The sequence below is a fragment of the Nicotiana tabacum genome, chromosome 3, assembly GCF_000715075.1.
Source record: "Nicotiana tabacum cultivar K326 chromosome 3, ASM71507v2, whole genome shotgun sequence".
Taxonomy (NCBI): Eukaryota; Viridiplantae; Streptophyta; class Magnoliopsida; order Solanales; family Solanaceae; genus Nicotiana; species Nicotiana tabacum.
The window spans coordinates 4,942,289-4,960,601 of record NC_134082.1 but is presented as its reverse complement, the minus strand read 5'-3'; the positions used below and the strand labels follow the sequence as shown (position 1 = coordinate 4,960,601).

General features: G+C 37.8%; 1 protein-coding gene across 1 annotated transcript; it reads left to right on the top strand.

The window, feature by feature from the left end:
• The first annotated feature begins 10,342 nt into the window (after positions 1–10,342).
• Positions 10,343–14,847, top strand: LOC142174688 (11S globulin seed storage protein Ana o 2.0101-like). The gene is made up of 6 exons (XM_075240752.1): positions 10,343–10,413; positions 11,430–11,650; positions 12,754–13,013; positions 13,432–13,583; positions 13,657–13,975; positions 14,407–14,847. The coding sequence occupies exons 1-6, from the start codon at positions 10,343–10,345 to the stop codon at positions 14,839–14,841; spliced, it is 1,458 nt and encodes a 485-aa protein (XP_075096853.1). The 3' UTR covers positions 14,842–14,847.
• The last annotated feature ends 3,466 nt before the right edge of the window (positions 14,848–18,313 follow it).

Sequence of the window (18,313 nt, the reverse complement as noted above, 5' to 3'; positions counted from 1 at the left end):
CATGCGTATATGTTTTATGCCAGGGCTCGAGCAAACTATGTGGGCATGGTTTGTTTGACCGTTTGGCCCTTACAACAAATCTTATCTAATGAGACCCTTCCATTATGAAGTAATTTCCTCGCAAAAAGTTGACTCCGAGGGTAATGCCCCTAGTATTCAAAGTTGATTGTAGAGGAACCTTGGATACTGTTAGTGATGTCTTTTACACCGATTCGTGATCGGCCTTTGATTCTAAGTTAGCACAATCCACTGTTGCCTCGTTAAAAACTTTGCCGAAAACCCCATTTGGGACAAAAATGGTTCAAGGGAAAAAGAGTGCAACACGTGCTTTTAGACCTAAAGGCTTCGTGCCGCTCCTTGTCGATCACCTGCAAGTGTTAGCCCAAAAATAGAAAGAATTGAAATGGGGTCGTACCTTAGCAATAATATCGTTTAAGATAAGTTACATTCCAATTTTTCGGTAGTTGTTCTCCGTTTATCATTCCGAGCTTATAAGACCCTTTCCCTGTGATCTCTAAAATCTGGTATGGCCCTTCCTAGTTCGGACCCAATTTTCCTTCATTTGGATTCTGGGTGTTTAATGTGACCTTCATTAGTACCAAGTCCCCGACATTGAAGTATCGAGGGTTGGCCCTTCGATTGTAATATCTTTCGATCCGTTGCTTTTGGGAGGCCAATCGAACAAGGGCAACTTCACACCTTTCATCCAATAGCTCCAGACTTGTATTCTTGGCCTCGTCATTCGATTCCTTTGTTACTTATTGGAATATGATACTCGGCTTCCCAACTTCAACCGGTATTAGAGCTTCGGCGCCATAAACCAATGAGAACGGGATAGCCACGGTACCAGAATTTGAAGTTGTGCGGTATGCCCAAAGAACTTCAGGGATGATCTCTTTCCATTTTCCCTTAGCGTTAGTTGATCTTTTCTTAAGGTTTTGGATTATGGTTTTGTTGGTCAATTCGGCTTGTCCATTCCTACTACCGATAAACTGTTTTCTGTTATCACATACAATTACGAATGGTATCCCGAACCGACATATGATGTGGTCCCAAATGAAGTCAATGACTTCCTTCTCCCTGACCATTTCAGATGCACGTGCTTCAACCCATTTAGAGAAATGGTTAGTCATAAATTAAACAAATTGAGCCTTACCTGGTGCTGATGGAAGAGGGACAACGATGTCCATCCCTCACTTCATAAATGGCCATGGTGATAAAACTGAATACAGTAGCTCCCCGGGTTGATGAATCATCAGAGCAAGTCTTTGGCACTTATCACATTTTTGCACGAACTCCTTCGCATCTTTTTCTATATCGACCCAGTAATAGCCAGCTCTGATTACCTTTCAAACCAATGATTCGGCGCCGTAGTGGTTCCCGCATGTGCCTTCATGGACTTCCCTCAAAATGTACTCGGTATCTCCCGGACACATACATATTGCTAGCGTTCCATCGAATATTATCCTAAGCAAGGTTCCGTCCTCGAACAAGCTAAACCAGGCTGCCTTTGTGCGCATGGCCCTCGATTCCTTTAGATCTTAGGGAATTTTCTTGGTCTTCAAATAATCTATGTATTTATTTCTCCAATCCCAAGTTAAGCTCGTGGAGTTTATTTTGGCGTGACCTTCATCTACTACCAACCTCATGAACTGTACAACTACACCCGAGTTGAGCTCGTCGTCTTCGACTGACGATCCTAAGTTTGCAAGGGCATCGACCTCACTATTTTGATCTCGAGGAACGTGCTGCAAAAAACACTCTTTGAACCGATGTAATGCTACCTGAAACTTGTCTAGGTATCTTTGCATTCGTTCTTCTCTAACTTCAAACATTCCGTTAACTTGGTTTATTACAAGGAGGGAGTCATACTTAGCTTCGATCACCTGGCCAGTTCGATACCTACAATCATGGTCTCATATTCGGCCTCGTTGTTAGTCAACTTTACAATTCTAATAGATTGTCTAACTATATTGACTTTGAGTGGCTTCAAAACAATGCTAAGCTCGGACCCCTTTATGTTCGAGGCACCGTCCGTAAAGAGGGTCCAGATTCCCGAAGACGTTCCCGCGTTTACCAACAACTCTCTTTCAACTTCGGTTATTAGGGTCGACATAAAGTCAGCTACAAAATCTGTCAAAATTTGGGATTCAATGGATGTTCGGGGTTGATATTCAATATCGTACCCACTAATTTCCATGGCCCATTCGGCCAATCGCCCCGAGAGTTTGGGTTTATGCATTATATTTCGTAAAGGGTAGGTTGTCACAACACATATAGGATGACACTAAAAATATGGTTTCAGTTTTCTAAAGGCACTTAGCAAGGCGAGTGCCAATATTTCTAGGTGAGGATATCTTGTTTTGGCCTCACCTAAGGTCCTACTAACATAATAAATTAGAAATTACGTACCTTGCTCTTCCCGAACTAGGACTCCACTTACCGCTATTTCTGATACTGCTAGATACATGTATAGTCGTTCATCTACCCTTGGCGCTTAAGTTCTTATAAGGCCCGCTGGCACTCTGGGGTCCATGTGAAGTTGTTTTTCTTTTTCAGCAATGAGAAAAATGGCTTTTATCGGACAACCTCGATATGAATCGCCCCAGGGCTGCAATGCGTCTCGTTAGACTTTGTACATCCTTCATATTATCCACTACCGTGATATCCTTGATAGATTTGATCTTGTCGGGGTTGATCTCGATCCCTCGGTTGGATACCATGAATTCGAGAAATTTCCCAGACCGGACCCCATACACACATTTTTTTGGATTCAACTTCATGTTGTATTTCTTCAATGTACTGAAGGTTTCCTGCAAATTCTTCAAATGGTCCTCTACTCGCAAGAACTTAACTAACATATTGTCAATATAAACTTCCATGGTTTTCCCTATTTGTTCTTCGAACATTCTATTTACTAGTCGTTGGTAAGTGGCACCGACAGTTTTTAATTCAAATGGCATTACGTTATAGCAGTATGTGTCATACTTAGTAATGAAAGAGGTTTTTTCTTGGTCACCTGGGTTCATCCGTATTTGGTTGTACCCGGAATAGACATCGAGAAAACTGAGAATCTCGTGGCCGGCCATGGCATCGATCATGCGATCGATGTTAGGCAAAGCGAAAGTATCGTTGGGGCATGCCTTATTTAAATCTTTATAATCTACACACATTCTTAGTTTGTTCCCTTTCTTAGGAACTACTACTATGCTTGCTAACCATTCCGGGTACTTGACCTCCCGGATGGAACCGATTTTAAGGAGTTTAGTTACCTCGTCCTTAGTGAAGTCATGCTTGATCTCGGACTGGAGTCTCCTTTTTTGCTTCAACGGATGGAATTTTGGGTCCAAGCTCAATTTGTGAATAGTGATCTCCGGTGGTATCCCTGCCATATCAATATGGGACCAAAAAAAACAATCTATGTTAGCTTTAAGAAATTGAATGTGTTTTTTTCTAAGCCCGAGAGTTAATCCTGTGCCCATGTATAGCTTTCGATCGGGAAGATCTTCTATCAACATGACCTGCTCCAGCTCTTCGATCGTTGATTTGGTAGCATCGAAATTATCGGGAGCTATAAAGGATCGAGAAACCCCCATAGTCGTTGTCTTCATCAATCCTTTGCTTGTCTGATTGGGTTGAGGCTGGCATCGATGATTGCTATTTGGCTTCTTGTTTCGCTTTCGTACCTAAGTCCTTTGTCGATGAGAGTGTTGATATTAGAATTACTTCATCGACGGCAAACATCTCCTTTGCAGCGGGTTGTTCCCTATAAACCGTGTTTATCCCCTATAGTGTTGGAAATTTCAATACCTGGTGAAGGGTCAAGGGCATGGCCCTCATATTGTGGATCCATGGTCTTTCGAACAAGGCGTTGTATATCATGTCCCCCTCAATTACACAAAACTTGATCTCCAGGGACCTCCCTGCTACATTTACCGACAACGTTATTTCTCCCTTAGTAGTTTCGCAAGCCATGTTGAATCCATTTAGCACTCGGGCCGTGAACTCGCTCAAACTCACATCACAATTATAGGTAATGAGGCAGTCGAAGCAATAGTTAAACCTAACGCAAGTCAGGGTCGATTCCTCAGGGAGTTTGAAATGGGATTAGGTATGCACCTAGTGTAATTGTATAATGTTCATCAATTTACACTTCCACATTCTTGTTGGTATTTTAAATTTCTACTTTAAACTATTGATTGCAATTAATAAACTAGATGACAATGTATTTAGTTTTGATTGTTTTTCAAATGATAAAGGATCTAGGGTCGTGACTTTCACCTAGGTGGTTACCTAATGAGTTGTGAACTCTAGGGCAAGTTTGAATAGTCGGGGTCGTAATATAGCAATCACACGCAATTACCTACTCTATACCTCTCGGTATTTTGAGTAATTTTGCCCAATTTGGCTTTCTCAAGTCCAAATGGGTATTGCTCAAATCAAGTGATATATGCTCAAGTCGGGTCTTATTATCTCTAGATTTAACCCTTTAATTGGGATTATCAATTTCTTGAGTTCACCCCAATTTCTTGTTAGCCAAATTTTCCTAGACTTTGTATCTCTTTCTCAAGTAGAGACTAAGTCAAATAGGCATGAATCAATATTTGCAACCATTACTTCTAGAATTCAAGCATAAATAAGGCTAAATATCACTAACTCAATCACAAACAAGCCCTAAAATTAAATACCCATTAAGTACTCACACTAGGGTTGGGAGCTAAAGATTTAGTTACTCATGAAAAATAAAGAAATACAAGAAGAAATTAAGATAGAATGCATAATAACTGATTAGATAAGGAAAATCTAATATTTAGAAGTTAATCTAATACAAAATTACTCAAAACAATAAAGAAAATGGCTCAGGTGCTCTTCTGAAAACCGAACTTAACCTAACAATGACAAAAAAGTTCTATTTATACTAAGCTAAAAATATCTAACAAAAATGTCGCTGCGAAGGTTGTGCAACCGCATAATTCTGGTACGGTCCGCACAATGGACTTTTGTGGCCGCACAATTATCGTACGGTCCGCATTCTTGGGAACTTGGGCTTGGAACTTCAGGGCTTCTATGTTCCGTATAAAAATGGGTGTGGCCGCACTTCTGATTATGTGGCCGCACAAAAGGGATACGGTCCGCACTCCCTGCTTTTGGACTTGAAACAACTCTCTGATTCTTCAATCTTGCGGACCGCATAATAATGAATGCGGCCACACTTGACCTCTTGCGACCGCACAATTTCTATGCGGTCTGCATGCCTTTAGCTAGCCCAAACACTACTCTCTAAATGTCCCCTCTGTGGCCGCACTAGAATTGTGCGGTCCAGACTGCTGGCCTTTTTGCCCTATTTGGTTTTTGTTCACTTTTGACTCCTTTATGAGTTGATTTTGACTTCTTTGGCTAGTTTTCCAATATTCCTACAAGTAAGCACATTTTGTTAGTTTTCGGGAATACCTTTAGGCATTTTTGAGTTAAAATGCAAGTAAAAGAGAGCAAATAAGCAGTCAAAATCCCTACTTATCAGGCCGCAAGTAAAATTTGGTCATGTAGACCGAGTTGTTCTACGACCCTTAATCGAATGATGTTGGCCGAGCTACATAGATCAATTAGAACACGTTTAACTCGAGTTTTATTCATAAGTACATAACTTACCAGTGCATTATTATGGGGTAGCATGATTCCTTCTGCATCCTCGTCGTTGAAAGATAGAGTCCCTTCAGGTAGGTAATCTCGAGTTCGTTTTTGTGATTGACACTTTGGTGAATTTCATCAACGGACCTTGAGGAACATAGACCCCTCCGATGATCATATGGATGACATGTTGGGGTTCGTCTTGTTCATTTTGTTTGTTGAAGTCCCTATTTCTAAAATGATTCTTAGCTCAGTCACTCAGAAATTCTCGAAGGTGACCGTTGTTGAACAATCAGGCTATTTCCTCCCTCAATTATCAACAATCCTCCGTCCTGTGGCCATGTATGCCATGATATTTGCATATTTGGTTGGGATCCCTTGTGTTGGATCAGTTTGCAAAGGTCAAGACCACTTGGTTTCCTTGATTTCACCCGATAGCCGATACGATAGTAGTTGCGTCTACATTAAAGTTGTACTCCGATAATCGTGGTGCCTCTTTGGGATTGATAGATCTATCGAAGCCGTTCTTGCTCATGAGTCCCTGTGAACCCTGACCTCGATCATTTCTCCTTTCATTATGTGCAGAACTTTGCCCAGATCCAGTGCCTCTACGATCTCTATTATACGGCCGATATCGATCTCTATTCGACCTTGGTTCTCGGTCTATATCCCTCTTGATTCTATTGATAGGTCTGATAGGATAAACGGACCCCGAAGGAGCCCCAAGTTGTTCGTACTCAACCCTGATCTTTGACTAATACTGATTATGCACATCGGCCCAAGCAACAACCGGGTATTTTAAAATTCTGCTTCAATTGTTGTGAAGCCACTAAGCTTTGAATGTTTAGCCCTTGTGTGAAAGCTTGAACAACCCAATCATCAACGCCCGATGGCAAGTCTATCCGTTCCATTTGGAATCGAGACACGAATTCTCTGAGCATTTTGTTCTCCTTTTGCCTCACCTTGAAAAGGTCTGACTTTCTGGTTTTGACCTTGATAGCCCCGGCGTGTGCCTTTACAAAAGAGTCTGCAAGCATTGCAAATGAGTCAATAGAATTATGTGGTAAATTATAGTACCATATCATAGTTCCCTTAGATAGGGTCTCCCCGGATTTCTTCAGCAAGACGGATTCGATCTCGTCATCTTCTAGATCATTCCCTTTGATAACATATGTATAGGAGGTGACGTGCTCATTTGGATCAGTCGTTCCATTATACTTAAGAATCTCGGGCATGGAGAACTTCTTGGGGATTGGCATCGGAGCTGCACTTGGGGGGGTTGTACGAACTTTTTGGAATCCAGTCCTTTAAATATTGGTGGTGCCCACAGGATTTGGTTGACCCTGGAGTTATAAGTTTCCACATTCTTGTTGTTTTCCTTGATCTTCTTTTCTCCCGACTCAATTCACTTTCAGTTCTTTGAGCATCTTCATGATTGCAGGGTTGGCCTCCGACTCTTTCTCGCTTGATTTTCTTGAAACCAATATCGACCCTGTGTACAACTTCCTGGGACGGCTCGAGCTCGACCTTACTCAGTGTGTGATTCTAGTTGTAGAGCTATGCTATTGCTGCCTATTGAGCCTGCAACATTTCGAAGATCACCCATAAAACTGATCCCGCCATCTTTACCACCACGTGCGCTTTGAGCGGCTGATTGAGCATCCCCACGGATGCTGCCTTCGGGATCGATATCCAAATTTCTGTTAATGGCTACATGTGAATTGACGTCGATTGGATCTACAGCCGGAACTCCATCGAGGCCAACCGAGGATACATCGTTCCCTAGTGCTATGTTATCATTTTCACCGTGGTGGCCAAGATCATTGTCAACGTGTAGAGGTGCTAACTAAGAATTTGACATTTTTTAATCTTGTAATCAAAGATACTTCAAAGAACAAATGTAAAATAGTTTGTGTTACAAAAGTTTGTACCAGGTAACCACTGTTATCCTTAGCCCCACAGTGGACGCCAAAATATTTTCCCTTAAATCGTATAACAATTGAATTTATACGTGGTTTAAGGACACGTGATATAACTTGGTACAAATTAAGAAGAATAAACTAGTATCGAAATTGACGATACAAGAATAAATGCAAACCATACAAATTGAATAGTCTTGGTCCTCGAGTTCAGTCACCCTTGAACCAAAAGATGTTTCAAATGGATTATGAACAGAATAAGAAGATAATAAAAGTTAGAAAATGATAGTATATTATTTTGTATTGCGTGAATATGATATGTCTTACAAATGATCAGACCCTCTTTATATAGTAGGAGAATCTTACTTTTGATACAATTCTATATGAGGTAAGAAATCCCATGATTAGCTAATAATCGGCTTCTACTTAATACGTGTCAGAATTTCCGCCGTGATCCTTGCTCGATCGTGGATATTTCGACTTTCCGTTATTTGGCTCGGTAAGTTTTCCTCGATCTCGCTCGATTTCTATCTTGCTCGGTCTCGATCTTGATCGGTCTCTGGGTCACGAGCTCGGCAATCTAACTTTGCATCATGGTTCGATATAACACGAGGCTGAACCTTGGCCTATCATGTTCTGGTCTCGATTAGTCATACAAAGAGGAAACCCGATTTTAACCCTATACAATTTGGACATAAATTTGGTTGAAACTTGAAAAATGAGTTTTGAAATTGTGTTAAAAAATATTTTTGGAAGTTAAAGTTATGTTTTCATCCAAAAATTGTCCTAAATCCGTTTTTAGAAACTTGAAGAAAAATTCAAACTCTCTCTCGAAAACTGATTCTATTCCATAAACAAAACAATATTTTCAAAATATTTTGAAAGCTTTGACATGCTTACTTAGCTCTCCGGCCAGATTTAATGAATTTTTCGATCAAGTTTATTTTCTGACTAACAAGCCATAATTAGTTCGATCATTTTAAAATGACCAAAAATAGTTTAGTAATGCCTCGACAGGAAAAAGAAAATCATAAGTTGAATGATGAGAAACGTAACACAAGACACAAAAACCGATAAAAAAAAATAATGGACAAAAGTCGGCATAAACCAAACCGATAAAAAAACGACTTAATTAGTTTGATTTGATTCAATAATTAAAAAATCGACTTAAATAATTTGATTTCATTTTAGGAAAAATCGATCCAAGCCGAATCATAAATACCCTAACATGTTTTGTAAAATTTTATGCTCCGTCTGATCCAATTTGGTTCAGAGTAAGTGTTCCTCTAGGAAATCAAGAAATCATTAATTCCTATTCTATTTTCACTTTTATTATTACTAAAATAAAAGAGAAGAGAAGGTCAAGCACCTTGAAAAGAAAAGCTCAAAAGAATAAATCTAACAAATAATCAGTTATAAGAGAAGGGAAAAAGTTTGAAAGACATAATAACAAAAAATTCACCTGCATAATTCTCCCTCGGTCCACAATAAATAACAATTTTATCTTTTTATTTTGGTCCAAAATAAGTGTCTATTCACATAATCAAAAAGGAATTAATTTTATTTTTCCAAAGTTTGCCTTTATTTACATATTCCAATATGTCAAGATAATAATTAATTAAGGTTAATTTATAATATATTTTTTTCTCTAAAAGTTCGTATTTCCTTAATGGGTGCACCAAAGATAAAATTGTTATTTATTGTGGAATGGAGGGAGTATTATTCTTAAAATAATGATTGTGTAAATATTTTTTATATCATTTGTACAAAGAGCTTAGACTCTTTTTGGAATTATCTACAACATCTTATAGTTATAAAATCAAGTCTATACGCATTATTAATTAATGTAAAACACGTATCTCAATCTGATACTGTAACAATTTAGTACTTCCTTCGTCTCATATTAACAGTCGTGGTTACTAAGAATAATTATCTCAAATTATTTGTCATTTTAGAACTTCAAGACAAAACCGATTAGTTTTTTTCCATTTTTACTCTTAGTAATATTATTGTTCCTGAAAATGAAGATAACACATAAATAGAATAAATATTCAATAAAGAGAGATTATATCTTATGACATAAATAAGGGTAAAATAGTCCAATCTTTTTCCTAATTAATATTTCTTAAAGGGCATGTAAAGAGAAACACGACACATAATATGAGACGGAGGGAGTACAATATTAATCACAGAAGTTGAAGGGAAACCTCGGAATAATGATCAAGTTGTCTCCGTATGACTTATAGATTACAGGTTCGAACCGTGGAAGCAGCCACAAATACTTGCATCAGGATAGGTCGCTTACATCACATCTTCTTGGAGCGACCCTAGACTTTGCGTGAACACGAGATATTTTATGCATCGGATTGCCCTAATCACATAAGCTAAACTCATTTATTTTAGTGATGGACTTCTTGTTTTATTTTTGATTTTTTGGAATTACTTTAGTTGTTGAAATGATAATATAATGGACTTCAAATACAGGAACTCCTACTTAAAAACATCAGATAGAAACAAAACCTGGCTTCAAATGAAGCCACTTATACAATGAAAACTGAAAGAAAACAAGCATGAAAAAAATTTAAACTTATTATGTGTAAGGCAGTATGGTTTGGCTAGCCATGCAAAGTGCAAAATGGCACAAAACTTTGTTTTACATATTTTTTGCAATGTGTCAATCTTTAAAACTAATACTTTCTACTATAAATAACCTTCATTTCCTACTTGATCTTCACTTCCCATTAGCACAATAATACTTTTTTCTTCTTCTTATTTTTCTGCTAACAATTATAATCATGGCTACTACATGGTTTTCTTTTTTCTTGAGTTTGCTTTTGCTTTTGCATGGTAATTTTGCTCAGCAAAGGTACTGTTGAATAATACCTGTTCTTTTTGTTTGTTAAAATAGTTCCTATTTTTAACAGTTCGTTAGTCAAAATTATAAGGATGTTATTTACATTGGGTGGTCACTTTTGTAGCCTTGTATTTAAAAGTTGTCCACTTTTTAAAATTAGACAAGTGATCTGAATATTAGGTTAGAATTTTAAGCTTCAAATCAGGCGGTCACTTCCAAACTTCCGACCACTGGTCTAATTTTGTAAAAAATGCTGACTTCTGAGTACAAGGACATAAAAGTGGCTATTTTTGCAAATCAGTGGAATTCCTGCTCAAAATTTTATTTGAATGTTAGTTTGAATTTAAACTTTAGACCAAGTGGCCACTTTCCAACTTCAAGCCACTGATATAATTTTGAGTTTAAACTTTAGACCAAGTGGCAACTTTCCAACTTCAAGCCATTGATCTAATTTTGAAAAGGTTGCTAACTATGGCCATAAAAGTGACTATTTTTGCAAATCAGCAGAGTACATGCTCAAGCAGTGCTAGTAGCTGAGGATTTTTTCTGAATTTTATGATAAAATCAAGCCAGTTTTCAGCTATTTCTCTGCTGATCTCTTAGCCTTTATTCGTATTGTGTTCACAGAGGCGGATCTAGCATGCAATATACGGGTTTGCATGAATTCAGTAGTTTTTGCTTAGACGTGATTTATTAAATATCGTTAAATGTTTGACACGAAGGGAAGCCTTGAAGCAACGGTAAAGTTGTCTCCGTGTGACCTATAGGTCACGGGTTTGAACCGTAAAAGCAGCCACTAATGCTTGCATTAGGGTAGGTTGTCTACATCACACCCTTCAAGGTGCGGCCCTTCCCCGGACCCTACGTGAACGCATGATGCCTTGCGCACTGGGCTGCCCTGAGTTATAAATATTTGACCGTAGCCTCAATTATTATTGTATATTAAATTGAGATTGCTATAAAAACCAATAAACTTCAAATCCTGGACCCGTCTCGAATAGTTCATATTCTATTTAAATTTCCAACAGGTACCAGCAGCAATATGGCCAGCAGTGTCAAATTAACAGACTCAATCCACAAGAGCCATCCTTTAGAATGCAAGCAGAAGCTGGAGTTACTGAGTTTTTTGACACAAATAATCAGCAATTTCAATGTGCTGGAGTTTCACTATTTCGCCATGTTATTCAGTCCAGAGGCCTTCTCTTGCCTTCTTATACTAATTCTCCACTGCTTGCCTATGTTGTTCAAGGTGCTAATTAATTAAAACTTCAATTGATTTTGAAATATATTTTGCAATTATGTCAATAACAAATAGGTCTATATCTCCTATTGTGTCACGTGCTATGTTGTTCAGACTCTTGAGTCGGATGCATGTCAGATCCTCCAAATATAGTAGAGGATCCGACAGTGAACCTCTATTTCGTATACCAGCCATCTATTTCGTATTTCGTATTCTGTATTTCATATATCTTATATTGTTGTTATTTTATTATGCGTTTTTATGGTACTAATATATCGTCTCTTGTTGCTTTCTTGAGCCGAGGGTCTCCTGGAAACAGCCTCTCTACCCTTCGGGGTAGGGGTAAGGTCTGCGTACATATTATCCTCCCCAGACCCCACTTATGGGATTATACTGGGTCGTTGTTGTTGTTGTTGTTTGATCCGACAGTGGACCGACACAAGTGCATCCGCATAGGTCACATTAAGTTGTTCGTCTAATTTATTTTATTTATTATTTTTCAAATATATATATATTATTAAATGGGATTTTAAAAACTCTTATATATCCACCTAACTCTATACTAACCTATATATAATATTTTTTCTGTTTCATTTTTATATGACAATATTATTACTTTAATTTAGGTTCAAACAGTTTTTTTTCCTTTGACCACAACCTTTTTATATATTTTTATTATAAGAAGTTGTTATTTATACTAGTGTGATTTTATCTATTTTTTTTTATTAGTAAATTGTATCTTAAAAATTTGATGTCTGAATTAAAAAGGAAAATAAAAGTGTTGACCTCATATTTTGACCCTTCCACTCTTTTTTGAAACTAAAGAAATGGGGGGAGTATTATTAATATCTTTAGTATCTAGATATAAAGACACAAAAAGGTATAAATTATGGTGCTTATAAGTATCTCCAACTCAATATTCATGATTCTATTTATGATAATTCTGAGAGGAATGTTATGCTAAAACTTCGTTAAGTTAAACAATGTGATTTGAAGAACATGATCCGTATTGAATACAGATGAACCATGTTGTAAGCTAAGATCTAGTATAAGTGAACTAGATAAAACGGAACAGTAACAATCTTGTGGTGAGTGATGATCTTATTATATGTAAACAGGTCGAGGATTTTATGGGATCATGAACTCGGGTTGCCCCGAGACATTCCAATCATCCCAACAAACTCAACAAAGAATTAGAGGCAGAACATTTCAAGATCGTCATCAAAAGATTGAACAATTTAGGCAGGGTGATATTATGGCATTTCCTGCAGGTGCTGCACATTGGCTATATAATGAAGGAAATGAAGAAGTTGTTCTTGTTGTTCTTGAAGATGCCTCTAACAATGCCAATCAATTGGATCAAACCTCTCGGGTACGTTAAGAGAATTATTGCACGATTAATTTATCACTCAATCACAGACCGCTCTCAGTCATTGACTCGTTGTTATTGTCTGAATTATAGTTGTCGAATCAAACCCAAAATTATGTATCTATTTATCACATTGTTTTGAAGGGGAGCCTTGGAATAACCGTAAAGTTGTCTCCATGTGACCTATATGTCACAGTTCGAGACGTGGAAACAGCCACTAATACTTGCATTAGGGTAGGCTGTCTGCATCACACCCCTTGGGGTACGGCCCTTTACTGGATCTTGCATGAGCGCTAGATGTCTTGTGCACTGGCTGCCCTTATTTATCGCATTGTTATGCAATATACAGCCAAAATTGAAGTGATTGATTACTTCTTGAAATTGTCTTTACATAATATATTTGAATGTTCACTATATGCAGAGGTTCTTTATTGCTGGAAACCCGCAACAAGGACAACAACAACAAGGGAGCCAGTATGGTGGCAGCACTATGCGAAGGGAGCAATTTCGATCAGGCAATGTTTTCAATGGCTTTGACATAGAAATTCTATCAGAAGCGTTTGGTGTTGACAGGTCAGTGCTAAGAACCTTAAACGTTAAATTCATCGATCATGTTTAAATTCTGAATCCGTATCTGTTATTACAGGGAAACGGCAAGGAGGCTACAAGGACAAGATGACATGAGAGGTCATATTGTTAGTGTTCAAGAAGGGCTTAGAGTAATTAGGCCACCTTTTTCACAAGAACAAGATTCACAACAAGAACAAGGACAATATGGTCGTGGTCCTATGACTAATGGAATTGAAGAGACAATTTGTACTGCTAAGGTTAGAGAAAACATTGACAATCCCGCTCGTGCTGATATATACAACCCGCGTGCAGGACGTTTAAGCACTGTCAATAGTTTCACTCTGCCCATTCTTAGCTTCCTCCGACTCAGTGCCGCTAGGGGAGTTCTCTACAGAGTAAGTCCTTCCGCTTAAGTTTTATATACTGACGTTTTTTAAAATATTTACACAATCACGTCACTCGTGAGGTAATTATAGGTAAATTCTACGACAAGTATTGATTAGTGACGTAACTATTGCATGTTAAACTGCACTGATAGTGTAAAAAATCTTTTTTTCGTGTATACAACTTAAATCCATTAAAAATGAACTACTACTAGTGGTACATCTAGTAAATGTGTTGGATTCTTAACTTTGTATACAAGTGCAAAACGAGTCGCGTTTAATAGTAAATATGTCGTCTTCTGAAGTTTTAATTCAAAAGCATCAGTGCGTAGAACTTAAACTCTTTCTGAAGCGTGTCACTGTATGCCTCAAGCTTTTGATGTTCTTCTATAATCTCAATTATGTTCTCTAAAGTTACTTATTTTCGGACGAAAAATGTGCAGAATTCGATGATGGCACCACATTGGTACGAGAATGCACACAGCATAATCTACATAACAAGGGGTGAATCAAGAATTCAGATAGTAGATCACAGAGGACGAGCAGTGCTAGATGATCAAGTTCGCGAAGGACAATGTTTAGTAGTGCCACAGAACTATGCAATTGTAAAACAAGCAGGAAATGAAGGATGTGAATGGATAGCATTCAACACTAATGACAATGCCATGATCAACACCCTGAGTGGCCGTACCTCGGCCATTCGTGGGCTGCCCTTGGATGTTATTGCCAATGCTTATCAGATATCGAGGGATGAAGCGCGAAGGCTTAAGTTTAACAGGGACGAAACGCTCATTTTTCGTTCTACTAGAAGATCGCCGCGCTCCTATGAGAGAGTAATTGGTCTGGTTGATGAGGCTAATAGTACTAGCATTGCTTGATAATTAGAAAAGGACTTGAGGTATTATGTTCTCATATGTAATAATATGTAAGTGCGGCATGTTTCTGTAATTGAGAAAGAGTGCAAATGAAGAATAAATTTCTCAATACAAAGAATGTTAATAAGTACTTCGAAATCTTGATTGTGCATCTTTCTTAGTTTTTTTCTTTTTTAGTTTTTCATCCGGTGTTTAGTACTTCATTGGGATCTGACTAATCTGAATTCGCGCAGAAAATTTTCGCATTGGGGATAAAGCACTCCGTAACAAAAACTATGTAGGTTTTACTTTTCTTTAAGATTCAAGAATTATAAATAAACCATAGTTAGTTTGAAGGTCTTCATTTTGCTCCTGTAGTTTCTTGGATGATACATGGGCCTTGCAGCAACGGTAAAGAGTTCGAACCGTGGAAGCAACCACGAATGCTTGTGTTAGGGTAGGCTGTCTATAATACACTCCTTGGGGTGTGACCCTTCCCCGGACCCAGCGTGAACGCGAGATGTTTTGTGCATCGGGGTTGCCCTTAGTCTAGAAATCAACTTTGCTTTCTAATTTTTGCTTTTCAAATGCATAAACTGATATAAATTTCCATGGAGATAAACACTAACCATAAAAGCTTTTTTAATTTCTGAGTCCATATATATGATATTTGAGTTACATTATACAAACTAAAAGGGAAACTAAACCACTTCTATACAACAGGAACTATCCTGTTATTATACATCGGATGATGCTCCAAGTCTGCTGCTGCCTCATTTTCATTCTTCATTTTCTCTAGACATCTCTTCCAGAGACTTTCCTTTTGATTCCGGATAAGGTTGTTATGTGGTCCGGGCCGGGCCTAAATGGGCTAAACGGGATCGGGCTCTGGCGGGCCGGGCCCAAGCAGTCCCGAGCCAAACGGTCCCGGTCTTAACGGTCCTGGAGGGTGGAACCGGCCCACTGTGGGCCTAAGCCCACATGGGCCCGTGATAAGTGGGTCGGGCCCACGGGCCTAAGTGTTCCGGGCTATTTTTTTTTGAATTTTTTTTATCTAAGACAATTTCTTGTAAATTATATTATATAGTTGTGACTTAAATCTTCTAATTCAAATTTAAACACAAAAAAATTGTAAAGAAATATTCAAGGGAATAACTTATAATTTTTATTTATTGCGACATTAACAAAAATGTCAATATCTTTCTTAGTCTTCCTCCCCCAATGGAACGAGCACAACAAGATGCTAATACCATCATTAAAAGAAAAAAAAAACTAATGAACATGTGCCAAAATACAAGTTACATATTAGTCGACATATTATCTCTAACAAATTTCATAAATCCTTCAAGGTTCGGAGGAATTTCCGTTGGTGGTGGCGGAAAAGAAGCTTGTTCATCACCGCTTCCGGGCGAAGCAGTATCCTCCACAAGTTCCGCTAGCATTTCTTCATAAGCTTCGTCTATCTCCGATGGTGATTCAGTAAGTCCAAAATTTCTTCTTTCCGAACGGATCCAATCTCTGAATAGTACTGATTTTTCCAAGCTCTCCCTCATAGACGCTCTATGATCACCGATTTGAAGTTTCGCTTGACTGAATGCGCTCTCCGATGCCACTGTTGAAGCTTGAATACTTAAAATATCTCGAGCCATCCTTGAAAGAAACGGATAGTGTTTTTCTTTGTCCTTCCACCATTCTAAAACATTAAAGGAGCCGTCGGGATTCTTTGATTCAAGTCCCTGCGACAAATAAACTTGAAGCTCATTTAGTTGTGAACTATCACCAATATTATCACCTTGAGAACCCCTGAACCCCGTCCAAGAACTAAGTGTTTTTAGGCCCGCAGTTCTTTTAGATGATTGCGAATTAGACGAAGTAGGAATTGGAACATTTGGTTTTGCATGATCTAAGGCAAGTTGATAAGCATTATAAATTGTTTGAGCATTTATTTTAATTGAGGCTTTTGCATATGCAAATGTAACAAATTCCTTATGTGAAAAGTGATAAAGCCTTATAAATATTTGTATATCAAAAGTGAGAACCTCCTAATTTCATGGTAGGATTTAACATGGCAGCAACACCATAAATAGGGGGATAGGGAAAAAATATTTTTTAAACTTATCTATCATAGAATCAATAGCAAGTTGATAAATTACTCCACCCTCTGACAATTGAGTAAACAAATTTGCAAGTTCTGCAATATAAACTAAATAGTTAGAAATAGTAGGGTAATATTGCCTAGATAATTCATTTGTAGCAACATGAAATTGTTCTAAAAATTCTACAAGAATTTTAACATTAGTCCAATCCTAATTTGTAAGGTGCTCATCATCATCACCACCACCACCAACACGAGCATTAAACGTTGCGTTTATTGGATTTCTATATTCATACGCAACAACTAAACTTTCATACATGTAATTTCATCTAGTCGGACAAGGTTTAGGAACCTTTCTTTCTTTAAGGCCAAATTCATCACATTTTTAAAATTATTCTCTAAGTCTACTTCTACGGTTTGAATAAAAAGCCAATTAGAGCCATTTTAACCTTTCAATTTCAACATTTAAAATTTTCATACCATCACCGACGATTAAATGATAAATATGACAAATACATCTAACATGGAAAATATTACTAAATGCAGGATTTAGTGTAGTTGTAAGCAAGCCTATAGAATTAGTGTTACTAGAAGCATTATCCATTGAAACTGACATTATTTTATCTCTAATGCAAAAATATTTACAAATATCTGCAACTGTGTTAGCAATAAACTTACCTAAGTGACGTGAATTAATTATTCTATAAGCAATAATGCGCTTTTGCATTATCCATTCCTTATCAATCCAATGAGTGATAATAGTAAGATAATCATAGTCATTACCACTTCTACCAATATCAGTAGTAATAGCAACGCAACAATTTATATGAGTAAATAAATAGCGCAAATATTGTTCATATTCAAGTTTATATTTATAAATATCGCTCTTTACGGTTGTGTGAGGCCATCCTTTATAAGTAGGATTAAAAATTCTTCTAATATAATGCACAAAGTGAGGGTTAGAAGGAAAACTATAGGGTAAGCATATAACAGTAACCGTTTTTGCCAATTCTTCACGATCTTTATTTGGATCGTAATATAAAATGTCACCGGTAACAGTGTTAATTCCCGGTTGAACTAGATTTGACCCGGTACTCGGGTTAACCTGAGTACCTACACTTGTCCCCTCTTGCGCATCTTTCATCTGAAGAAATCTAGCTTTATCTTTAGGGTATGTCTTTATGTGTCTAGTCAAACTACCCACACCGCTACGGTCTCCAGTAAATTTACGAGCCATCAAAGTCCCACAAGTTTTACACTTAGCCTAATTTTGATCTCTTAGTTGAATAAAAAAGTGCCAAACAAGAGATGTTTCGCACCGTCTAGAAGGTTGTCTATTAAAAGTAAGGGTTACTACAGGAGGGTCAGGCTGGGCATCATTTGAATTATTATCAGTTGGGT